The 16937-nt window shown below is 46.6% G+C and overlaps 1 protein-coding gene across 2 annotated transcripts in view; it reads right to left on the bottom strand.

Moving 5' to 3' along the window:
- LOC144500695 (inactive phospholipase C-like protein 2) overlaps nucleotides 1-16937 on the bottom strand; it is a 273226-nt gene that overhangs the window by 85551 nt on the left and 170738 nt on the right. For both annotated transcript variants that reach the window (XM_078224017.1, XM_078224018.1), the window contains exon 2: nucleotides 4277-6763. In XM_078224017.1, the coding sequence (XP_078080143.1) occupies nucleotides 4277-6763 (2487 nt within the window). The remainder of the gene's footprint in view (nucleotides 1-4276; nucleotides 6764-16937) is intronic.

Below are 16937 nucleotides of genomic sequence, written 5' to 3'. Positions count from 1 at the left end.
TGATGGTTTCCACGAATTGCAATGCCGTGAGTACTGAATGTCGCCTTATCCTCCTTAGATATACCAAACCCAAAGGGGAATGGTTGGCATAAGTCAACAGCAAACTTCTTTTCAATCAATTTCTTGTCCCACCTGCCGCGGCAATCATAGCAGGCGAGACATGAAGATTCGGCTGACCATTTATAGGTCCGTTGAACTCAGGCTGGAATTTCCGGTCTTGGGATGCGTGTGGATGGAAAATCCCGCCTCGGACTTCTGCTCAGGATAAAGAATGACATTGCTGCTCCATTATGCAGAAGGCTGGCAATTTTCACATTGGTTGAAGTATTAGCCCTCTGGTTTACACCAGGGATCCATCCTGCCATCACCCCCGGCTATTGTTCATCACAGCAGCCCCTTTGTGGTACCATCCAAAAGGACAGCAGGTTTCACACTTATACCGACGACACCCAGCTCTACCTATGGGTGGTATTCTTGCGAATTTGTCTTGATGAGTCGAGGGTAAAAAGCTTTGAAAGGGTGGCATGGTGGTACAGTGGTTAGCACTGCTGCCTCACAGCACCAGGGACCCGGGTTTGATTCCCGGCTTGGGTCACTGTGTGGAGTCTGCACGTTCTCCCCGTGTCTGCGTGGGTTTCCTCCAGGTGCTCCGGTTTCCGCCTACAGTCCAAAGACGTGCTGGTTAGGTACATTGGCTGTGCTAAATTCTCCCTCCGTGTACCCGAACAGTGTTATGACTAGACGATTTACAGAGTAACTTCATTACAGTGTTAATGTAAGCCTGCTTGTGACACTAATAAACTTTAAACCTCAGTTTCCCTCTCTCAAATATCTTCATTTGTCATGATGTTTGTCTGACATCTAGTACAGTAATGGATGAGCAGACATTTCCTCCCAAAGATTGAGGCCATTTTAATTCCGTCTAAGTGAATGAGTTAAGTGAAATAAATATTTGTATCATTATCTTCGGTCCCTGCGGTAGCCTTCATTCCCTATCCACCAACTCTATCTCACTCCCTGACAGCTCCCTGAGGCTGAACTAAACCAATTGTAACCTTGGTGTCATCCTTGACCTCAAGAGGAGATCCCGACTGCATCAAGGAAACCATTTAGTGCCATCTCTGTAACATCTCCAAACTCTGACCGTGCCCCAGCTCATCTGCTACTGAGAACCTCTTCAATGCCTTTGTTACCTCGAGACTGGACTATTTCAATTCTCTCCCAGCTTAATGTCTTCCACCCTCCATTGCCCATCCATAACTCAAGAACGCATGCCAAAACTTGGGGGGAGACGGAGGTGTAGTGGCAATGTCACTGAACACTCAATCTAGAGGCCCAGAATAATGCTCTGTAGACATGGGTTCAACTCCCACCGTGGCAGCAGGTGGAATTTAAATTTAATTAAGAAATCTGGAATATAAATTTAGGACGGCACGATGGCACAGTGGTTGGCACTGCTGCCTCACAGCGCCAGGGACCCAGGTTCAATACCAGCCTCAGTCACTGTCTATGTGGAGTTTGCACATTCTCTCTGCGTCTGTGTGGGTCTCCTCCAGGTGCTCTGATTTCCTCCCACGGGTTAGGTTGATCGGCGATGCTAAATTGACCCTAGTGTCAGGGGGATTAGCAGGGTAAATGTGTGGGGTTACGGGAATAGGGTCTGGGTGGGATTGTGGTCGGTACAGACTCAATGGGCTGAAAGGCCTCCTTCTGCACTGTAGGATTCTATAAAGCTCTTGTCAGTAACGGCAACCATGACAATAATCACCAATCGTTGTAACAATCCATCCAGTTCACTTATGTCCTTTTGGGGAAATAAATCGGTTATCTTTACCTGCTCTGTGAGACTCCAGATCCACAGCAATGAGGTTGACTCTTAACTGCGCTTTGAAATAGCCCACTCAACTCAACTCAACTCAACTCAAAAGCAATTAAGGACGGCAAAAAATGCAGTCCTTGCCGGTGACAACTGCATCCCATGAAAGAAAAAGAAAGCTCGTGCCAACTGCCAGTCACCCATCATTCCTGTGACCAGTGACCTACACTGGCCACCGGTTTTACTTTCCAATCCTGCCATGGCCCCGCTTCTTCGCCAGCCCCACAACCCCTCAAGATCTCGGAGCCCCTACAATTCTGGACTCAAGTGTTCCCAATTTCTATCGCTCTACCATTGGGCAGGATTTTCGGGCCCCTCCCACTGATGGGATTTTCAATCCTGTCGATGCGCCTCCTTGTGGCGAATGAGCCATGCGAAAGTCCAGGGACTTCAACAGGACCAGAAGATCCTTCTATCAGCCAATGGCTTGGCGTATCCGCCACGGGGAAACGTACCGAGCACTGGGACGGAGGGGGGGGTGGGGAGGGGGAGGGTGGTGAATCCTGACTCTGGACAGCTGTGCTTCCAGTTGCCTGGATCCAAAGCTCTATAGAATTCCCTCCACCCCTCTGCCACCTTTTCTTTTGCATCTACCTCCTTGACCAAGTTGTGGTCATCTGCATTAATCATAAAATCCCGACAGTGCAGGAGGCCAATCGGCCCATTGAGCCTGCACTGACAACGATCCCACCCAAGCCCTATCCCCGTAATCCCCCTGACACTCAGGGGCAATCCCACTCAGATCTGTTCCCCATAACACCAAGTATTTACCCCGCTAATTCCCCAACCTACACATCTTGGGACACTGAGGGTGAATTTAGCTTGGCCTATCCACCTAAACTGCACATCTTTGGAGTGTGAGAGGAAGCCGGAGCACCTGGAGGAAACCCACGCAGACACGGGGAGAAGGTGCAAACTCCACACAGACAGTGACCCGAGGCCGGAATTGAACCTGGGTCCCTGGTGCTGTGAGGCAGCAGTGCTAACCGCTGTGCCGCCCCTAATATCTCCATGTGCGGCTCAGTGCCAAATTCTGTTTGCTTAACACTCTTGTGAAGGACCTTGAGAGATTTTACACCTTAAAGGTGCAAGTTGATATGTGTTTTTACCCTGGGCCATGCTCCATCCACAGTTGAAATATGTCGGGTTGCTGTGTGTGTGTCTTGCCCTCTCCGCATTCCCTCTCCCAATGTCAGGAGGACGACACCACTTGGCACCTCCCCGATGGTGAGCAGGCTGAGGCCAGGAGCCCTGGAAAGACGGGAAATCTAATTCTGCTCAGTGAGCAGCAGCTGGGGACTGGAAAGCTTGCCTTAGAGTCCCACGGGCTTGGGAGTGGGGAGGAAGTGCGAGAGAAACATCAGCCAACATCCCCACAGACCAACATTCTCCAGCCACCACTTCTGCAAGCGTACACCTGAAACTGTGCACCTGAACTACTGCATTTCTCCCTCAGATAACCTGGGAAACTCCGCTCTCAAATTCACAAAGAATGGCCACCTGGATGACTTACCAGTGGGTCACAAAATCCATAGAACTGCACCCAATCAGGCTGATTTACAAGATAAAAAATACTGGAGAAGCTTAGGCTTTTCAACCTAGAAAGAAAAGACCTGGAATCTGATTTCGTAAAAGTTTATAAAAAGTAAAACATTCCAGCAAAGGTAAATCAGTAAAAATCACTTTTGAGTTAAATCAGGAGAATCGCACCAGGGCACACAGGCTCAAGGATAAAGTTAACTTTGTTACTGGGAAATTCGTCACACAAGGAGCAACTGACAGGCGGAGTGGATTAGCAGATAGAGTAGTGGACATGGAATGCCTGGGATCACTTAAGAATGGAATGATGCACAAGAGTGGCACAGCTGCGCAGTGGTTAGCATTGCTGCCTCGCAACGCCTGGGACGCGGGTTCGATTCCTGCCTTGGGTGACTGTGTGGAGTCTGCATGTTTCCCCGCCTCCCGTGTCTGCGTGGATTTCCTCCGGGTGCTCAGGTTTCCCCTCTCAGTCCGAAAAACGTACTGGTCAGGAGGATTGGCTATGCTAAATTGCCCTTTAGTGCCCCCCAAGATGTGTTTGTTTGGAGGATTAGTTGGGTAAATACGTGGGGTTATGGGGATGGGGGGGGGGTGGGCCTGGGTAAGATGTTCTGTCGGAGAGCCGGTAAAGACTCATTGGGCCGAATGGCCGCCTTCTGCACTGTAGGGATTCTATGGTTCTATAGCAGGGTGCTTAGTGGCTTTGTGAATGGAGAAACTAAAATGGGCTGAATGACCTTCCTCACTGCTAATTATCTTGTGATGTGGCAAGAGGATGAGTTTAAGGAGAAAGGAGAAGGGAAATGTGAGGGAAAATAAGAGGCAAATCTGATGGTGCGAAAAAAAAGTAGCAAACAGTACCTGTACATTCTCTCGTAAATCCGTCGCTTCCCGTAAAGGTTGGGTGGCCGCTCGGAAAACTTCGTCTATAACTTTGATCCCTATAGTTTTGGTCGAAGTGTACTCTCTCGCTTTTTTCCCTTTGCGAACAGAAATCCCCCTTTTCTGGGGCTTCCCTCCACCTCGGCGGTTAGTGATGGCCACGTGTATGAATAAGGTGCTGTGGGGCAGGAATTCTCCCGTCAAACTCTGCAGGGGCACATGCCTGTACCCCGCCTGCAGGCATTCGAAGGGAATAGTGTACTGTGCAATGAACTCATCTCCGATGTAGTCATCGTCCAAAACGACAAAGCGTAACAGCGCGAGCTCGGGTAAATTAATCTGAAACTCAAAGCTTTCATCAAAGATGGGGTTGTCCTCGTTTTGAGTCACCGTCTTAGTCCTTTGTTCCGTACAGTCAGCCGGTATGCCGTGAATCTCCACATAGACATACGGCTCCACAACATCGCCCTTGGCAGCAGAACCTTTGGGTTTCGGCAGATTTTGACCGCTGATGATTTTGATGTGAAGTAACTGGGCCGAAACCCCAGGTAGCGAGTCCTTTGTGTTGGCGCTGAAGTAGGAGACCTCTTCTCTCATGATGGCAGGGCGAAGAACATACCCGCAATTTCCATTCTGACGAAACCAGCCAATATTGAGGTCCATCATGAGCCCAGGAGTCTGGTAGTTCATGGCTACTATTTGGCAGCCGCATTTCCAAAAGTCCTGAGGGTTCATATTGCTGGCATCAATTCTCATGGGACTCGGATATACCCTGGACAAGAACTTCTTGTTATAAATTACTAAGTCCTCTGGATACTCGTTGGCAAATCTGTTTGCCACTACCTCATTGAACGAGCAGATTTCCCAATATTTTTGCTTTCTTTTGGAAACTTCAAAGTCCTTAAACCGCACGGACTTGCAGAAGCTCACCAGGTCAGACAGTTCCTTGGAAAGCCTTAGCTTTTTCTCGGTGACTGCGTTCATCTGGTCAGCCTCATCTTCGCCCGTCCTCTGACACATTTCAATCCCTTCATCTTCGTCACTGACATCTCCTTCAGAATCGCTGCAGTTCCCGGGTAACATTTTACCTTTCAGGAGGATTTTCCCTTTGAGTTGCTCGGGTGACGGGAGATAGTTCTCCTCTGGGTCCGGAGGATCCGTGTGGAGCCTATCGCCCAAGATCTTCTTCAGGTGCTGAGCCATCACTCTCTGCTGCTTGACCGAGCAATGGGTGACCAAGCAAAGGATTAGCGGATGCTCGGAAGCCACAAAAGCGTACTTATTGATCACGTCAAGGACGCTCCGGAAGGCTACCTGCGTCGTTATCAAGCCACCGACATAAATCGAAGGCTCATTATCCGGGCCATCCCAAACCACCAGTTCAATGCTTCGACAACCCATCTTCAGAGCTCGGATGTATCCATTAATATCTGAAGAGCCCCAGAAATGGTCCTCCAACAGACAAGCGTTATGGGAAGCATTGATATAGTAATGTGATAAAGGCTGGGTCATATCCTGACACACATTTTCATGTTGTAGATCAAAAATATGGCAGTCGAGTGATTGGAGATAGTTGGTGAGGCCATCGATGGAGAGGAAACCCTTTTCCTGACCCTCCTGCGATGGCTCGTACTTGCGAATGATTTCCAAACACGCATCTTCCGTGACGCCTTCCACCCCCTGCTCTGCATCCAGGAACTGCATAAAGTCCTTGGAGTCAAGGTATTCCTTATTGCTGGAAAACTGCACCAGCAGAAAAAACACTTCCGGCCGCGTGCAGAGCTCGCAGTAAGCCTCGGTGAAGATCTCCAGCGTGACCTCCGTCCCCAGCTTGTCTTTTGCTTTCTGTATTTCTTTGAATTGAAGCTCAGCTTTCGCGGTCTTAATTCCTGGGCTCAGGCCCTTGATTAGTTGGACGGCTCTGGCCAGGGGAATGTGGCCCACTGTTGCCACGTCCGCGGCCTGAAATTCAGATTCCAGCCATGAGGAGCGCAAGCTGTTTTGGCTCGACTCGATCATGTGAAGGGTGTGCTTTCCGTAGGAAACCAGGTACCTCAGCCCCATAACCCAAGTGTTCACAATGTCAGCAGAACTGGCCACCAGGTCCAACGACTCATAGTTATCCCCATATATTATTGAAAAAGCACATTCGTCTGAGAACTGGTCCGATATCCCATTACTGCGGAGCACCGGTGTCTTCTTCCCCAGTCTCACTTCTTTGATGGATTTTATTTCAATTTTTGCCTTTTCCGAGTCTTTTTTAGACGGTTCCCACCTCAGGGACCTCATGTCCGAACCGAGGATAAAGTAACGGTTGTACACTCGGGAGTTCGAGCGAACCTTTTTCATCTCACATCCCTCCAGCATGTAGGAAATGCAGGCTGCAGTGCTGTTAATCTTCCGGTCATTGGGCATGCTGCTGAAGGAGACTGTCTTCTTCCTGTCCCGCCTCTGCCGTGACCCATCCTGAAGCAAATAAAAGAAATTAAAGAATCAGTATGAGGGATAAAGCAAATTTATTAAGTTTCTTTTTATTAGTAGGCTTACATTAACACTGCAATGAAGTTACTGTGAAAATCCCCCGGTTGCCACACTCCGGCACCTGTTCGGGTGCACCGAGGGAGAATTTAGCACGGCCAATGCACCTAACCAGCACATCTTTGGACTGTGGGAGGAAACCGGGACACCCGGAGGAAACCCACGCAGACACAGGGAGAATGTTCAAGCTCCACACAGGCAGTCACCCAAGGCCAGAACTGAACCTGGATCCCTGACACCGTGAGGTAGCAGTGCTAACCACTGTGCCAGCGTGCCCCCCCCCCCCCCCCCAATGGGCCACCGTGCTGCCCATTTTGTCAATAGTTGCCTCAGTAAGAGTTCAATAAGATGGTTGCACTGGAGATGTTAAAGGAGTAAAGTAAAGTAAAGTTTATTTATTCGTCACAAGTAGGCTTACATTAACACTGCAATGAAGTCACTGTGAAAATCCCCTCTTCGCCACACTCCGGCGCCTGTTCGGGTACACTGAGGGGGAATTTAGCATGGCCAATGCACCGAATCAGCACGTCTTTTGGATTGTGGGAGGAAACTCACACAAACATGGGGAGAACGTGCAAACTCCACACAGTCACCCAAAGCCGGGACTGAACCTGGATCCCTGGCGCTGTGAGTGCTAACTATTGTGCCAGCGTGCCCCCCCATGGGCCATCGTTCTGCCCATTTTGTCAACAGTTGCCTCAGTAAGAATTGAGTAAAATGGTTGCACTGGAGATGTTAAAGGAGTAAAGTAAAGTTTATTTATTCGTCACCAGTAAGGCTTACATTAACACTGCAATGAAGCTATTGTGAAAATCCCCTCGCCGCTACATTCCGGTACCTGTTTGGGTACACTGAGGGAGAATTTAGCACGGCCGATGCACCTAATCAGCACGTCTTTCGGACTGTGGGAAGAAACCGGAGCACCCGGAGGAAACCCACGCAGACACGAGGAGAACGTGCAGACTCCACACAGACAGTGACCCTGGCCTCCAGGATTGAACCCGGATCCCTGGCACTGTGAGGCAGCAGTGCCGACCACTGTGCCACCATGCCATGTATTCCACTAGGATTCCACAAATATCCTTACTCGCCACCACCATTGGCTCTCCTCATTCCTCCCTCCCTCCCTTTTGAAGCCAGCATGTAGGGACAGATGGCGCATTATATATTGTAGCTGAACTCCAAGATGCATTTTGCCATTGTAATAAATTTTTTGACGGGCTCATTCTGAAAAGATATGACTTTCCAGCTCCCTTTTTCCAAATGCTATTTGTCATCAACTTGACATTTATGTCTAACCCAGAGCAGATTCCCTGCAGAAAATTGAAAGTCATTTGTAATAATTATTGTGTAAAAAACAGATTCTAATAGGTGTCAGTGAAACCCCAGCGTGGTCTGCCCCAAACCATTACTCACTCAAACTACGTCTGCAGAACTGCACACGTGGCAGTGAGCCAAGCCAGCAGAATTTCATGCTTCTCTGTGAAATGCCATGACCTTAAATACCATTTGCAGTTTTCAAAATATACAGCAACTGCCCAACCTCTTAATGGGCTTAAAATTGCTTTCACAAGAATAGCCACTCTGTCACGAGGAAAAAAAACCACGAGGAGAAATTCGGACAGTGTCCTGCTCTTATATCCATGAAGATATCTCAAAGAACCTATCTACTTACACCCAAATTATCCCTTGTATAGATGTCTGACTACTTGCGTGAGCCAATGATTTCAGTTGCTTGTGGGCTGATGGCAAGATAAGTTCTTGCAAGCTGACAATATCTTTTGATCTGGTTTGTATGAAATGCTTACAGGAGCTAAGGAACAGATGAGCAGTCTGTTGATAAAACCTATCACCGACTCGATGATAAGCTCCAAGATAAATAACTTGAGCTACAATTGGAGAGTAGCAGCAGCTATACTGAACCGAGAATTTAATATAGTTGCCTGGTGGTACAGAACCATAGAATCCCCGCAGTGCAAATGGAAGCCCATTCGGCCCATCGAATCTATACCAAATCTCCGAAAGAGAATCTTACCCAGGCCCGCCACCTCATCACCCCATGCATTTACCACGGCTAATCCACCGAACCCACACACCTTTAATCTGTGGGAGGAAACCGGAGCACCCAGAGTAAACCCACACAGACATGGGGAGAATGTGCAGACTCCGCACAGTCACCCAAGGTCAGATTCGAACCTAGGTCCCTGACACTGTGAAGCAGCAGTGCTAACCACTGTGCCACCGTGCTGCCTTGTGAACTTGCCACGTGATCTTGGCTGCTGCTGGGAAAAGAGACATGCGGTCAAAGTTTTACTTTTGCACTCCGGATTATCAGTCAGGCTCACAACGTCACTCACTCATGCTTGGTAGAGGCTACAAATATACATCCACAGTGAGCTGGCCTCTGCAGGCAAAAGGAACATGTCCAGGCATTGCACCGTCGACTCTCTTCCACCTTCTTCCATTGGGAAAAAGATACAAAAGTCTGAGAACACATAGTAACCGACTCAAAAACGGCTTCTTCCCTGCTGACATCAAACTTTTGAATGGATCTACCTCGCATTAAGTTGACCTTTCTCTACACCCTCACTTTGAATGTAACACTACATTCTGCACCCTCTCCTTCCCATCTCTATGTACAGTATGTTTTGTCTGTATAGCGCGCAAGAAACAATACTTTTCACTGTATACCAACACATGTGACAATAAAAATGCAAATCAAAATTTTTTTAAAAGCCCAGGGGTCAATATTCTCCTGGTACATTCTTTATGGCAATACCTTGACCAGAGTCAACATGCCAACCAATCAGCACCCTTTTCACATTCTGTATGAATTGTTGCTCCCCTGGTATTCTTGTGTATGTCCTGATGAGTGCAAGATGAAAAGCTTCAACAAGATGTCTCAGTTTTTCGGTGATGACTTACTAGAGGTTTTAAAGTTTTTGAATCGCCTAAAGTCGGAGAGGCGTAATAATTTCCTACACGCAACTCGATATTAGGAAAATATTTGCATTTACAAAGAAGGGGTTTTTATACCTCCTCTCACAGTTTTGGGGCACCCACGGTGCTTCAAGGCCAGTGAATTATTTTTTAAGTGTAAAGAAATATGGCAGCCAACTTACACAAACAAAAACAACCAACTAATCTGATTTGCTCTGGATTATTAGACTATCAAACATGTCGTGTACGGATCTCAAAATAGCTGATGAAAGTTTTCTGCTGTTAAGTAAGTCAGCAACTGACAGAAATAAACATTTCTCAATATTATTTATTAGTGTCACAAGTCAGCTTACATTAACACTGCAATGAAATTACTGTGAAAATCCCCTAGTCGCCACACTCCGGCACCTGTTCGGATACACTGAGGGAGAATTCAGCATGGCCAATGTACCTAACCAGCACGCCTTTCAGACTGTGGGAGGAAACAGGAGCACCCGGAGGAAACCCACACCACACAGACATGAGGAGAACGTACAAACTCCACACAGACAGTGACCCAAGCCGGGAATTGAACCCAGGTCCCTGACGTTGTGAGGCAGCAGGGCTAACCAGTGTGCCACTCAATCGGAAATTACGGCAAATGTACAGGAGTTCCCGTTGTTCAATGTGAACCAAAGGTGGCAGTGGCCATGGCAGTCTATCCTGGGCCACCAAAGATACTCAATAATGGTGAGATCTTGTGAGGGGGCCCAGCCAAGATCCTCCACGTATTGAGATGCCAATCTCCGTTGTGTCAGGTAGAAACCGGGTTAGGCGGGCAATGAATGAAAATCAAGAATTCACAAAGGTGCAGCCAATATGAATTCATTTAGCTGTGTAAAGATGAATAAATCGATGGATGATATTGAAATTTATCTCTCTCTCTTTAGGAGCCCAGCTGTGAATTCTCAAATTACAACTACCCATACGCACAATCCCTCTAAAGTCAATACCTATTCCAGTTTACGATTGTAAACAGACTGGCTGAAACTGGTGCCAGATGTTTTCCTGTGAATCTGCTATATTTGACAACAGAATGCTGCTCATTTGAGGTGACTTCCTGGTTACGTGGCTAAGACAAAACTTTAAAAGTGTTTATAGCTGTTCTTCCCCGCAGGGCCGCAGTTCAAATGCAGATGGAACCAATGATAACCTGATCTTAGTTTGAGGTGAAAGGGACAGTTCGCATCCTATGAGGCATGAAAGATAAACGAGATTAAGTTTATCTTTAGAAGCAACATTTTGTGGCTCATCGACCCATTTTAAAATGATCAAAAGTCCAGGTGAACAGTTAATGAAGGAACAAGGCTGGAACTGAAGGCTGCAGAAGTGTACAAACGTATGAGGGACATTGATAGGGGAGATAGGAAGGAACTTTTCCCCTCAGTAGAGGGGTCAGTACCCAGGGGCCATAGATTTAAAGCCAGGGGCAGGAGATTTAGAGAGGATGTGTGTGTGTAAAAACCTTTTCACCCAAAGGGTGGTGGGAATCTGGGACTCACTGCCTGAAAGGGTGGTGGAGGCTGGAATCCTCACAAAGAAGCAGTTAGACGAGCACTTGAAACACCGTAGCATACAAAGCTACGGCCCAAGTGCTGGAAAATGGGATTAGAATTGATAGGTGTTTGATTACCATAAGATGTAGGAATAGAATTAGCCCATCAGGTCTGCTCCGCCATTCAATCATGGCTGATATGATTCTCATCCCCACTCTCATGCCTTCTATCTGTAACCCTTGATCCTCTTATTGATCAAGAACCTATCTATCTCTGTCTTAAAGACACTCAACGACTTGGTCTCCACAGCCTTCTGTGGCAAAGAGTTCCACAGATTCACCACCATCTAGCTGAAGAAATCTCAGTTTTAAAGGAGGGTCCCTTCACTCTGAGATTGTGCCCTCGAGTTCTAGTCTCTCCCACTAGTGGAAACATCCTCTCCAAGTCCACTCTATCTCAGTCTTCTGTAAGTTTCAATTAGATCCTCCCTCATCCTTCTAAACTCCATCAAGTGCAGACCCAGCACAGACACGATTGGGCCGAAAGGCCTCTTTCTGTGCTGTAAAGCTCTATAACTAAGTTGAGCATAGCAAAACCTGCAGATCAAAATGGTTAACCAATGACCAAATTAAAATGTTAAGCTCCAACATGCCTACAGATGAATGCAATGGAGGTCATTTGAAAAAGTCTGTCAAGCTGCTTCCCATGTGTAACTTGAACATACGTCAGGAATCAGTATTAACTGGTCCATCAAAGTAGTCATATCACCACAATCAATGGGAGATCATTATTTGGTTTTTTTAATTAATTAGTTCATGGGATATGGATGTCACAGCATTTCTTGCCCATCCCTGAGGGTATTTAAGAGTCAACCACATTACTTTGGCTCTGGAGTCACATGTAGGCCAGACCAGGTAAGGACGGCAGATTTCCTTCCCTAAACATTAGTGAACCAGATGGGTTTTTACGACAATCAACAGTGGTCATTATTAGACTTTATTAATTCCAGATTTTTATTGAATTCAAATTTCACCATCTGCCGTGGTGGGATTCGAACCCTGGGTCTCTAGATTACTACTCTCGCGACAATACCACTACGCCACCACCTCCCCCATTACTGTCCATGTTGCTCTGGGAAGGAACTTTATTGTTCAGGCTCCCCGCATCCCCCAAAAACCCTTTTTATTCAATGCAGCCTCTATAAGCAGGGCCATGTCTCCTATGAAAGTGCAGCTTTAAGCATTAAGCAAAAATAGCATGTTACAGGATCCACTTAGTACTCGAGATACCTAATATGTCCCTTTGAATAGGTGCTAGTAAAAGGTGCTGCGTAGTCCAATTTAATCCAAGTTGGGCAGCACGGTGGCACAGTGGCTAGCACTGCAGCCTCACAGCGTCAGGGACCCAGGTTCGATTCCCGGCTTGGGTCACTGTCTGAGTAGAGACTGCACGTTCTCCCCGTGTCTGCGTGGGTTTCCTCCGGGTGCTCCGGTTTCCTCCCACAGTCCGAAAGACGTGCTGGTTAGGTGCATTGGCCATGCTAAATTTTCCCACAGTGTACCCGAACAGGTGCCGGAGTGCGGCGACTAGGGGATTTTCACAGTAACTTCATTGCAGTGTGAATGTAAGTCTACTTGTGACTAATAAATAAACTTTTACTTTTAGGGGTTAACATTGCTTGGCACAACATTAGATGCAAGATATTCACGAAAATAACAGGGCGCACAATATTAAAATTACAACCAATTTACTTCTCAACTTTATAATTAAGTTTCCTGGAATCTTTTACTCCACATTCGTGCCTCTGTGCCTGAGGAGATCTGCTTCATTGGCTAGACATGGAAATACTGTTGACCTGAGTAAATTTAATGCCTTGCAGTTGCTGCTCAGACTGTTCCCTCAATTGTCCTGAAATGTTTTAATAGATTGATGCTCAACATGTCCAGACATCATGGAACAACAAGCAGTGAAGAATGCAGGATAAGCATAAGAGCATAAGAACTAGGAGCAGGAGTAGGCTATCTGGCCCCTCGAGCCTGCTCCGCCATTCAATAAGATCATGGCTGATCTTTTTGTGGACTCAGCTCCACTTACCTGCCCGCTCACCCTTAATTCCTTTACTGTTCAAAAATGTATCTATCCTTGTCTTAAAAACATTCAATGAGGTAGCCTCAACTACTTCACTGGGCAGGGAATTCCACAGATTCACAACCCTTTGTGTGAAGAAGTTCCTCCTCAACTCAGTCCTAAATCTGCTTCCCCTTATTTTGAGGCTATGCCCCCTAGTTCTAGTTTCACCCGCCAGTGGAAACAACTTACCTGCTTCTATCTTATCTATTCCCTTCATAATCTTATATGTTTCTATAAGATCTCCCCTCATTCTTCTGAATTCCAATGAGTATAGCCCCAGTCTACTCAGTCTCTCCTCATAAGCCAACCCTCTCAACTCCGGAATCAACCTAGTGAATCTCCTCTGCACCCTCTCCAGTGCCAGTATATCCTTTCTCAAGTAAGGAGACCAAAACTGTGCACAGTACTCCAGGTGTGGGCTCACCAGCACCTTATACAGCTACAACATAATCTCGCTGTTTTTAAACTCCATCCCTCTAGCAATGAAGGGCAAAATTCCATTTGCCTTCTTAATTACCTGCTGCATCAGCAAACCAACTCCTTGAGATTCCCTGCACAAGGACACCCAGGTCTCTGCACAGCAGCATGCTGCAATTTTTTACCATTTAAATAATGGTCCATTTTGCTGTTATTCCTACCAAAATGGATGACCTCACATTTACCAACATTGTACTCCATCTGCCAGACCCTCGCCCATTCACTTAGATTATCTATATCCCTTTGCAGACTTTCAGCGTCCTCTGCACACTTTGCTCTTCCACCCATCTAAGTGTCATCTGTGAATTTTGACACACTACACTTGGTCTCCAACTCCAAATCATCTATGTAAATCGTAAACAATTGCAGTCCCAACATTGATCCCTGAGGCACACCACTAGTCACTGATCGCCAACCAGAAAAACACCCATTTATCCCTACTCTTTGCTTTCTGGTGGTTAACCAATCCTCTATACATGCTAATACATTACCCGTAACACTGTGCACCTTTATCTTACGTAGCAGTCTTTGGTGCGGCACTTTGTCAAATGCCTCCTGGAAATCCAGATGCACCACATCCACAGGTTCCCCATTGTCCACTGCACATGTAATGTTCTCAAAGAATTCCACCAAATTAGTCAAACATGACCTGCCCTTCATGAACCCATGCTGCGTCTTACCAATGGGACAATTTATATCCAGATGTCTCGCTATTTCTTCCTTGATGATACATTCAAGCATTTTCCCTACTACAGAAGTTAAGCTAACCGGCCTATAGTTACCTGCCTTTTGTCTACCTCCTTTTTTAAACAGTGGCGTCACATTTGCTGTTTTCCAATCTGCGGGAACCACCCCAGAGTCCAGTGAATTTTGGTAAATTACCACTAGTGCATTTGCTATTTCTCCCACCATCTCTTTTAGTACTCTGGGGTGCATTCCATCAGGACCAGGAGACCTGTCTACCTTTAGCCCCATTAACTTCCCCAACACTACCTCTTTCGTGATAATGATAGTTTCTAGGTTCTCACCTGCCATAGCCTTCCTGTCATCAATTTTTGGCAGGATACTGAAGTCCATGGTCAAAACAATGAAGTATGAGTTGTAGGAAGAGAGATCCAAAATGTTGTGTTCCCATTCTGAATGCTGTGTCACATTCTGGTCACTAATGCACAAGGGACACCCTTCAGAGAAAAGAGCCCCAGGTGAGAGGGTGATGGAGTTACTTCGACCAACTGGATAACTGTGTCCTTGAAAGGAGATGATGAAGCAGCGAGCTTACAGAGTCAACATTGAAAGTAAAGGGGGAAAGATCGATTCAGAATGTTATTTCAAACGGAGCTATCAGAAGTAGGGAGACATTGGCTCAGGCCAGTAAGAGGCAAGCTTGGGATGGTGCAAAGTAGCATCTCTTCAGAATCAGAGATGTAATACTGCGAACTTCCAAGTGGCCAGTTCAACAGCAATGTTGACAAAGGTGTGAGAGAGGCTGCTTCTACTACTATTCCCATCGGTGAAGATCTAGGAGACTAGGAAGACCTTAAGGACTCTTGGCACTGGACAATGTTTCCTGCAAGATACACACTACTCCAGGTTACTGCAGAGTCATTTTGATCTCCCACCAAAAAGATATATTGTAAAAACATGCACACAAAGCACTCAAACTTGCAACGGACATTAAAAGGTTGCCTTGCACCCACAGCATTAAATGTGTCTGACACCAGAAACCCCAGTGATTTTCAAAAGCCAAACATGACTCTGTGTCGCAGTAAAGGAGGTTCTCTTGCCTGAACCAGTGTTGTAAATGTCACCAAATAAACAGTCAGAAGCTGCACTTCCAAACCTGGACATTTATATTCACAAGAGACCTTCTGCTCTCTGCCGCTGTTCCTCAATTCTTGCAAATAATTCATGCTGTCTACACGTAAAGGTTTCTCAACTTGGATTGAAAGGTTTTCGAGGTTTATCTGGAATGCAGCAGAACTATTATTTGCCCTGTGGAAGCTCCCCTGATCCACGCTGAATCCTGGAATCAGGAAGGTCGGCGTATTTTGGCTGGAATCTGAACCACTTTTGGCACACCCTGTCTCAATGGGGCAGGGGGAAAGAAATGGCATTGGACATATGGATGCAACAAGACGACTTTGCGGATAAACGACGGAAATTATTGTTGAAACCAATTACAAATTTTCCACCTTTCCAACAGCATCTCATCACTTAACTCAGTGGTCAGCACTGTTGCCTCACAGCGCCAGGGACCCGGGTTCAATTCTGGCCTCGGGTGAGTGTGTGGAGCTTGCGTGTTCTCCCCTTGTAAGTTTCAGCCATCATAAATCTTAGCCACTCAGATAATGCTGCCATGCCTTGGAGCTCTGGCACTCTGTCCTGGAAATTAATTTTACCTCAGCAAATCAAACACAATGCAAATATCTCCTTCATACCTGTACATATATTTATGATTTAATTGCCAAAGTAAATAGAAGCAGGTCTTCCTCCTGTGAGTATGAATAGATACTTAAATAGCACAAAAATTGCAGGAAGTATAATAAAATACCAGTCAAACCAGTTGGGGCGGCACGGTGGCACAGTGGTTAGCACTGCTACCTCACAACACCAGGGACCCAGGTTCGATTCCCAGCTTGGGCCACTGTCTGTGTGGAGTTTGCACATTCTCCCTGTGTCTGCGTGGGTTTCCTCCGGGTGCTCTGGTTTCCTCCCACAGTCTGAAAGACGTGCTGGTTAGGTGCATTGGCCATGCTAAATTCTCCCTCAGTGTACCCGAACAGGTGCCGGACTGTGGCGACTAGGGGAATTTCACTGCAACTTAATTGCAATGTTAATGTAAGCCTTACTTGCGACTAATAAATAAACTTTAAAAAAAGAATACAATCCAAATGCACTCCCGGAATGGAAAATGCACAAAAATTATTTGCAATCACTTACAGCATTGAGAACAGCTGCAACCGCTTGATGAAAATTAATGACTTTACTATAGGGGCGACGCAATCTGGCACAAGTCAGCG

This window comes from Mustelus asterias, chromosome 11, assembly GCF_964213995.1.
Source record: "Mustelus asterias chromosome 11, sMusAst1.hap1.1, whole genome shotgun sequence".
In the NCBI taxonomy this organism is placed as follows: Eukaryota; Metazoa; Chordata; class Chondrichthyes; order Carcharhiniformes; family Triakidae; genus Mustelus; species Mustelus asterias.
Note: the sequence above shows the minus strand (reverse complement) of the source record. Positions and strands in the feature narration are given on the sequence as shown.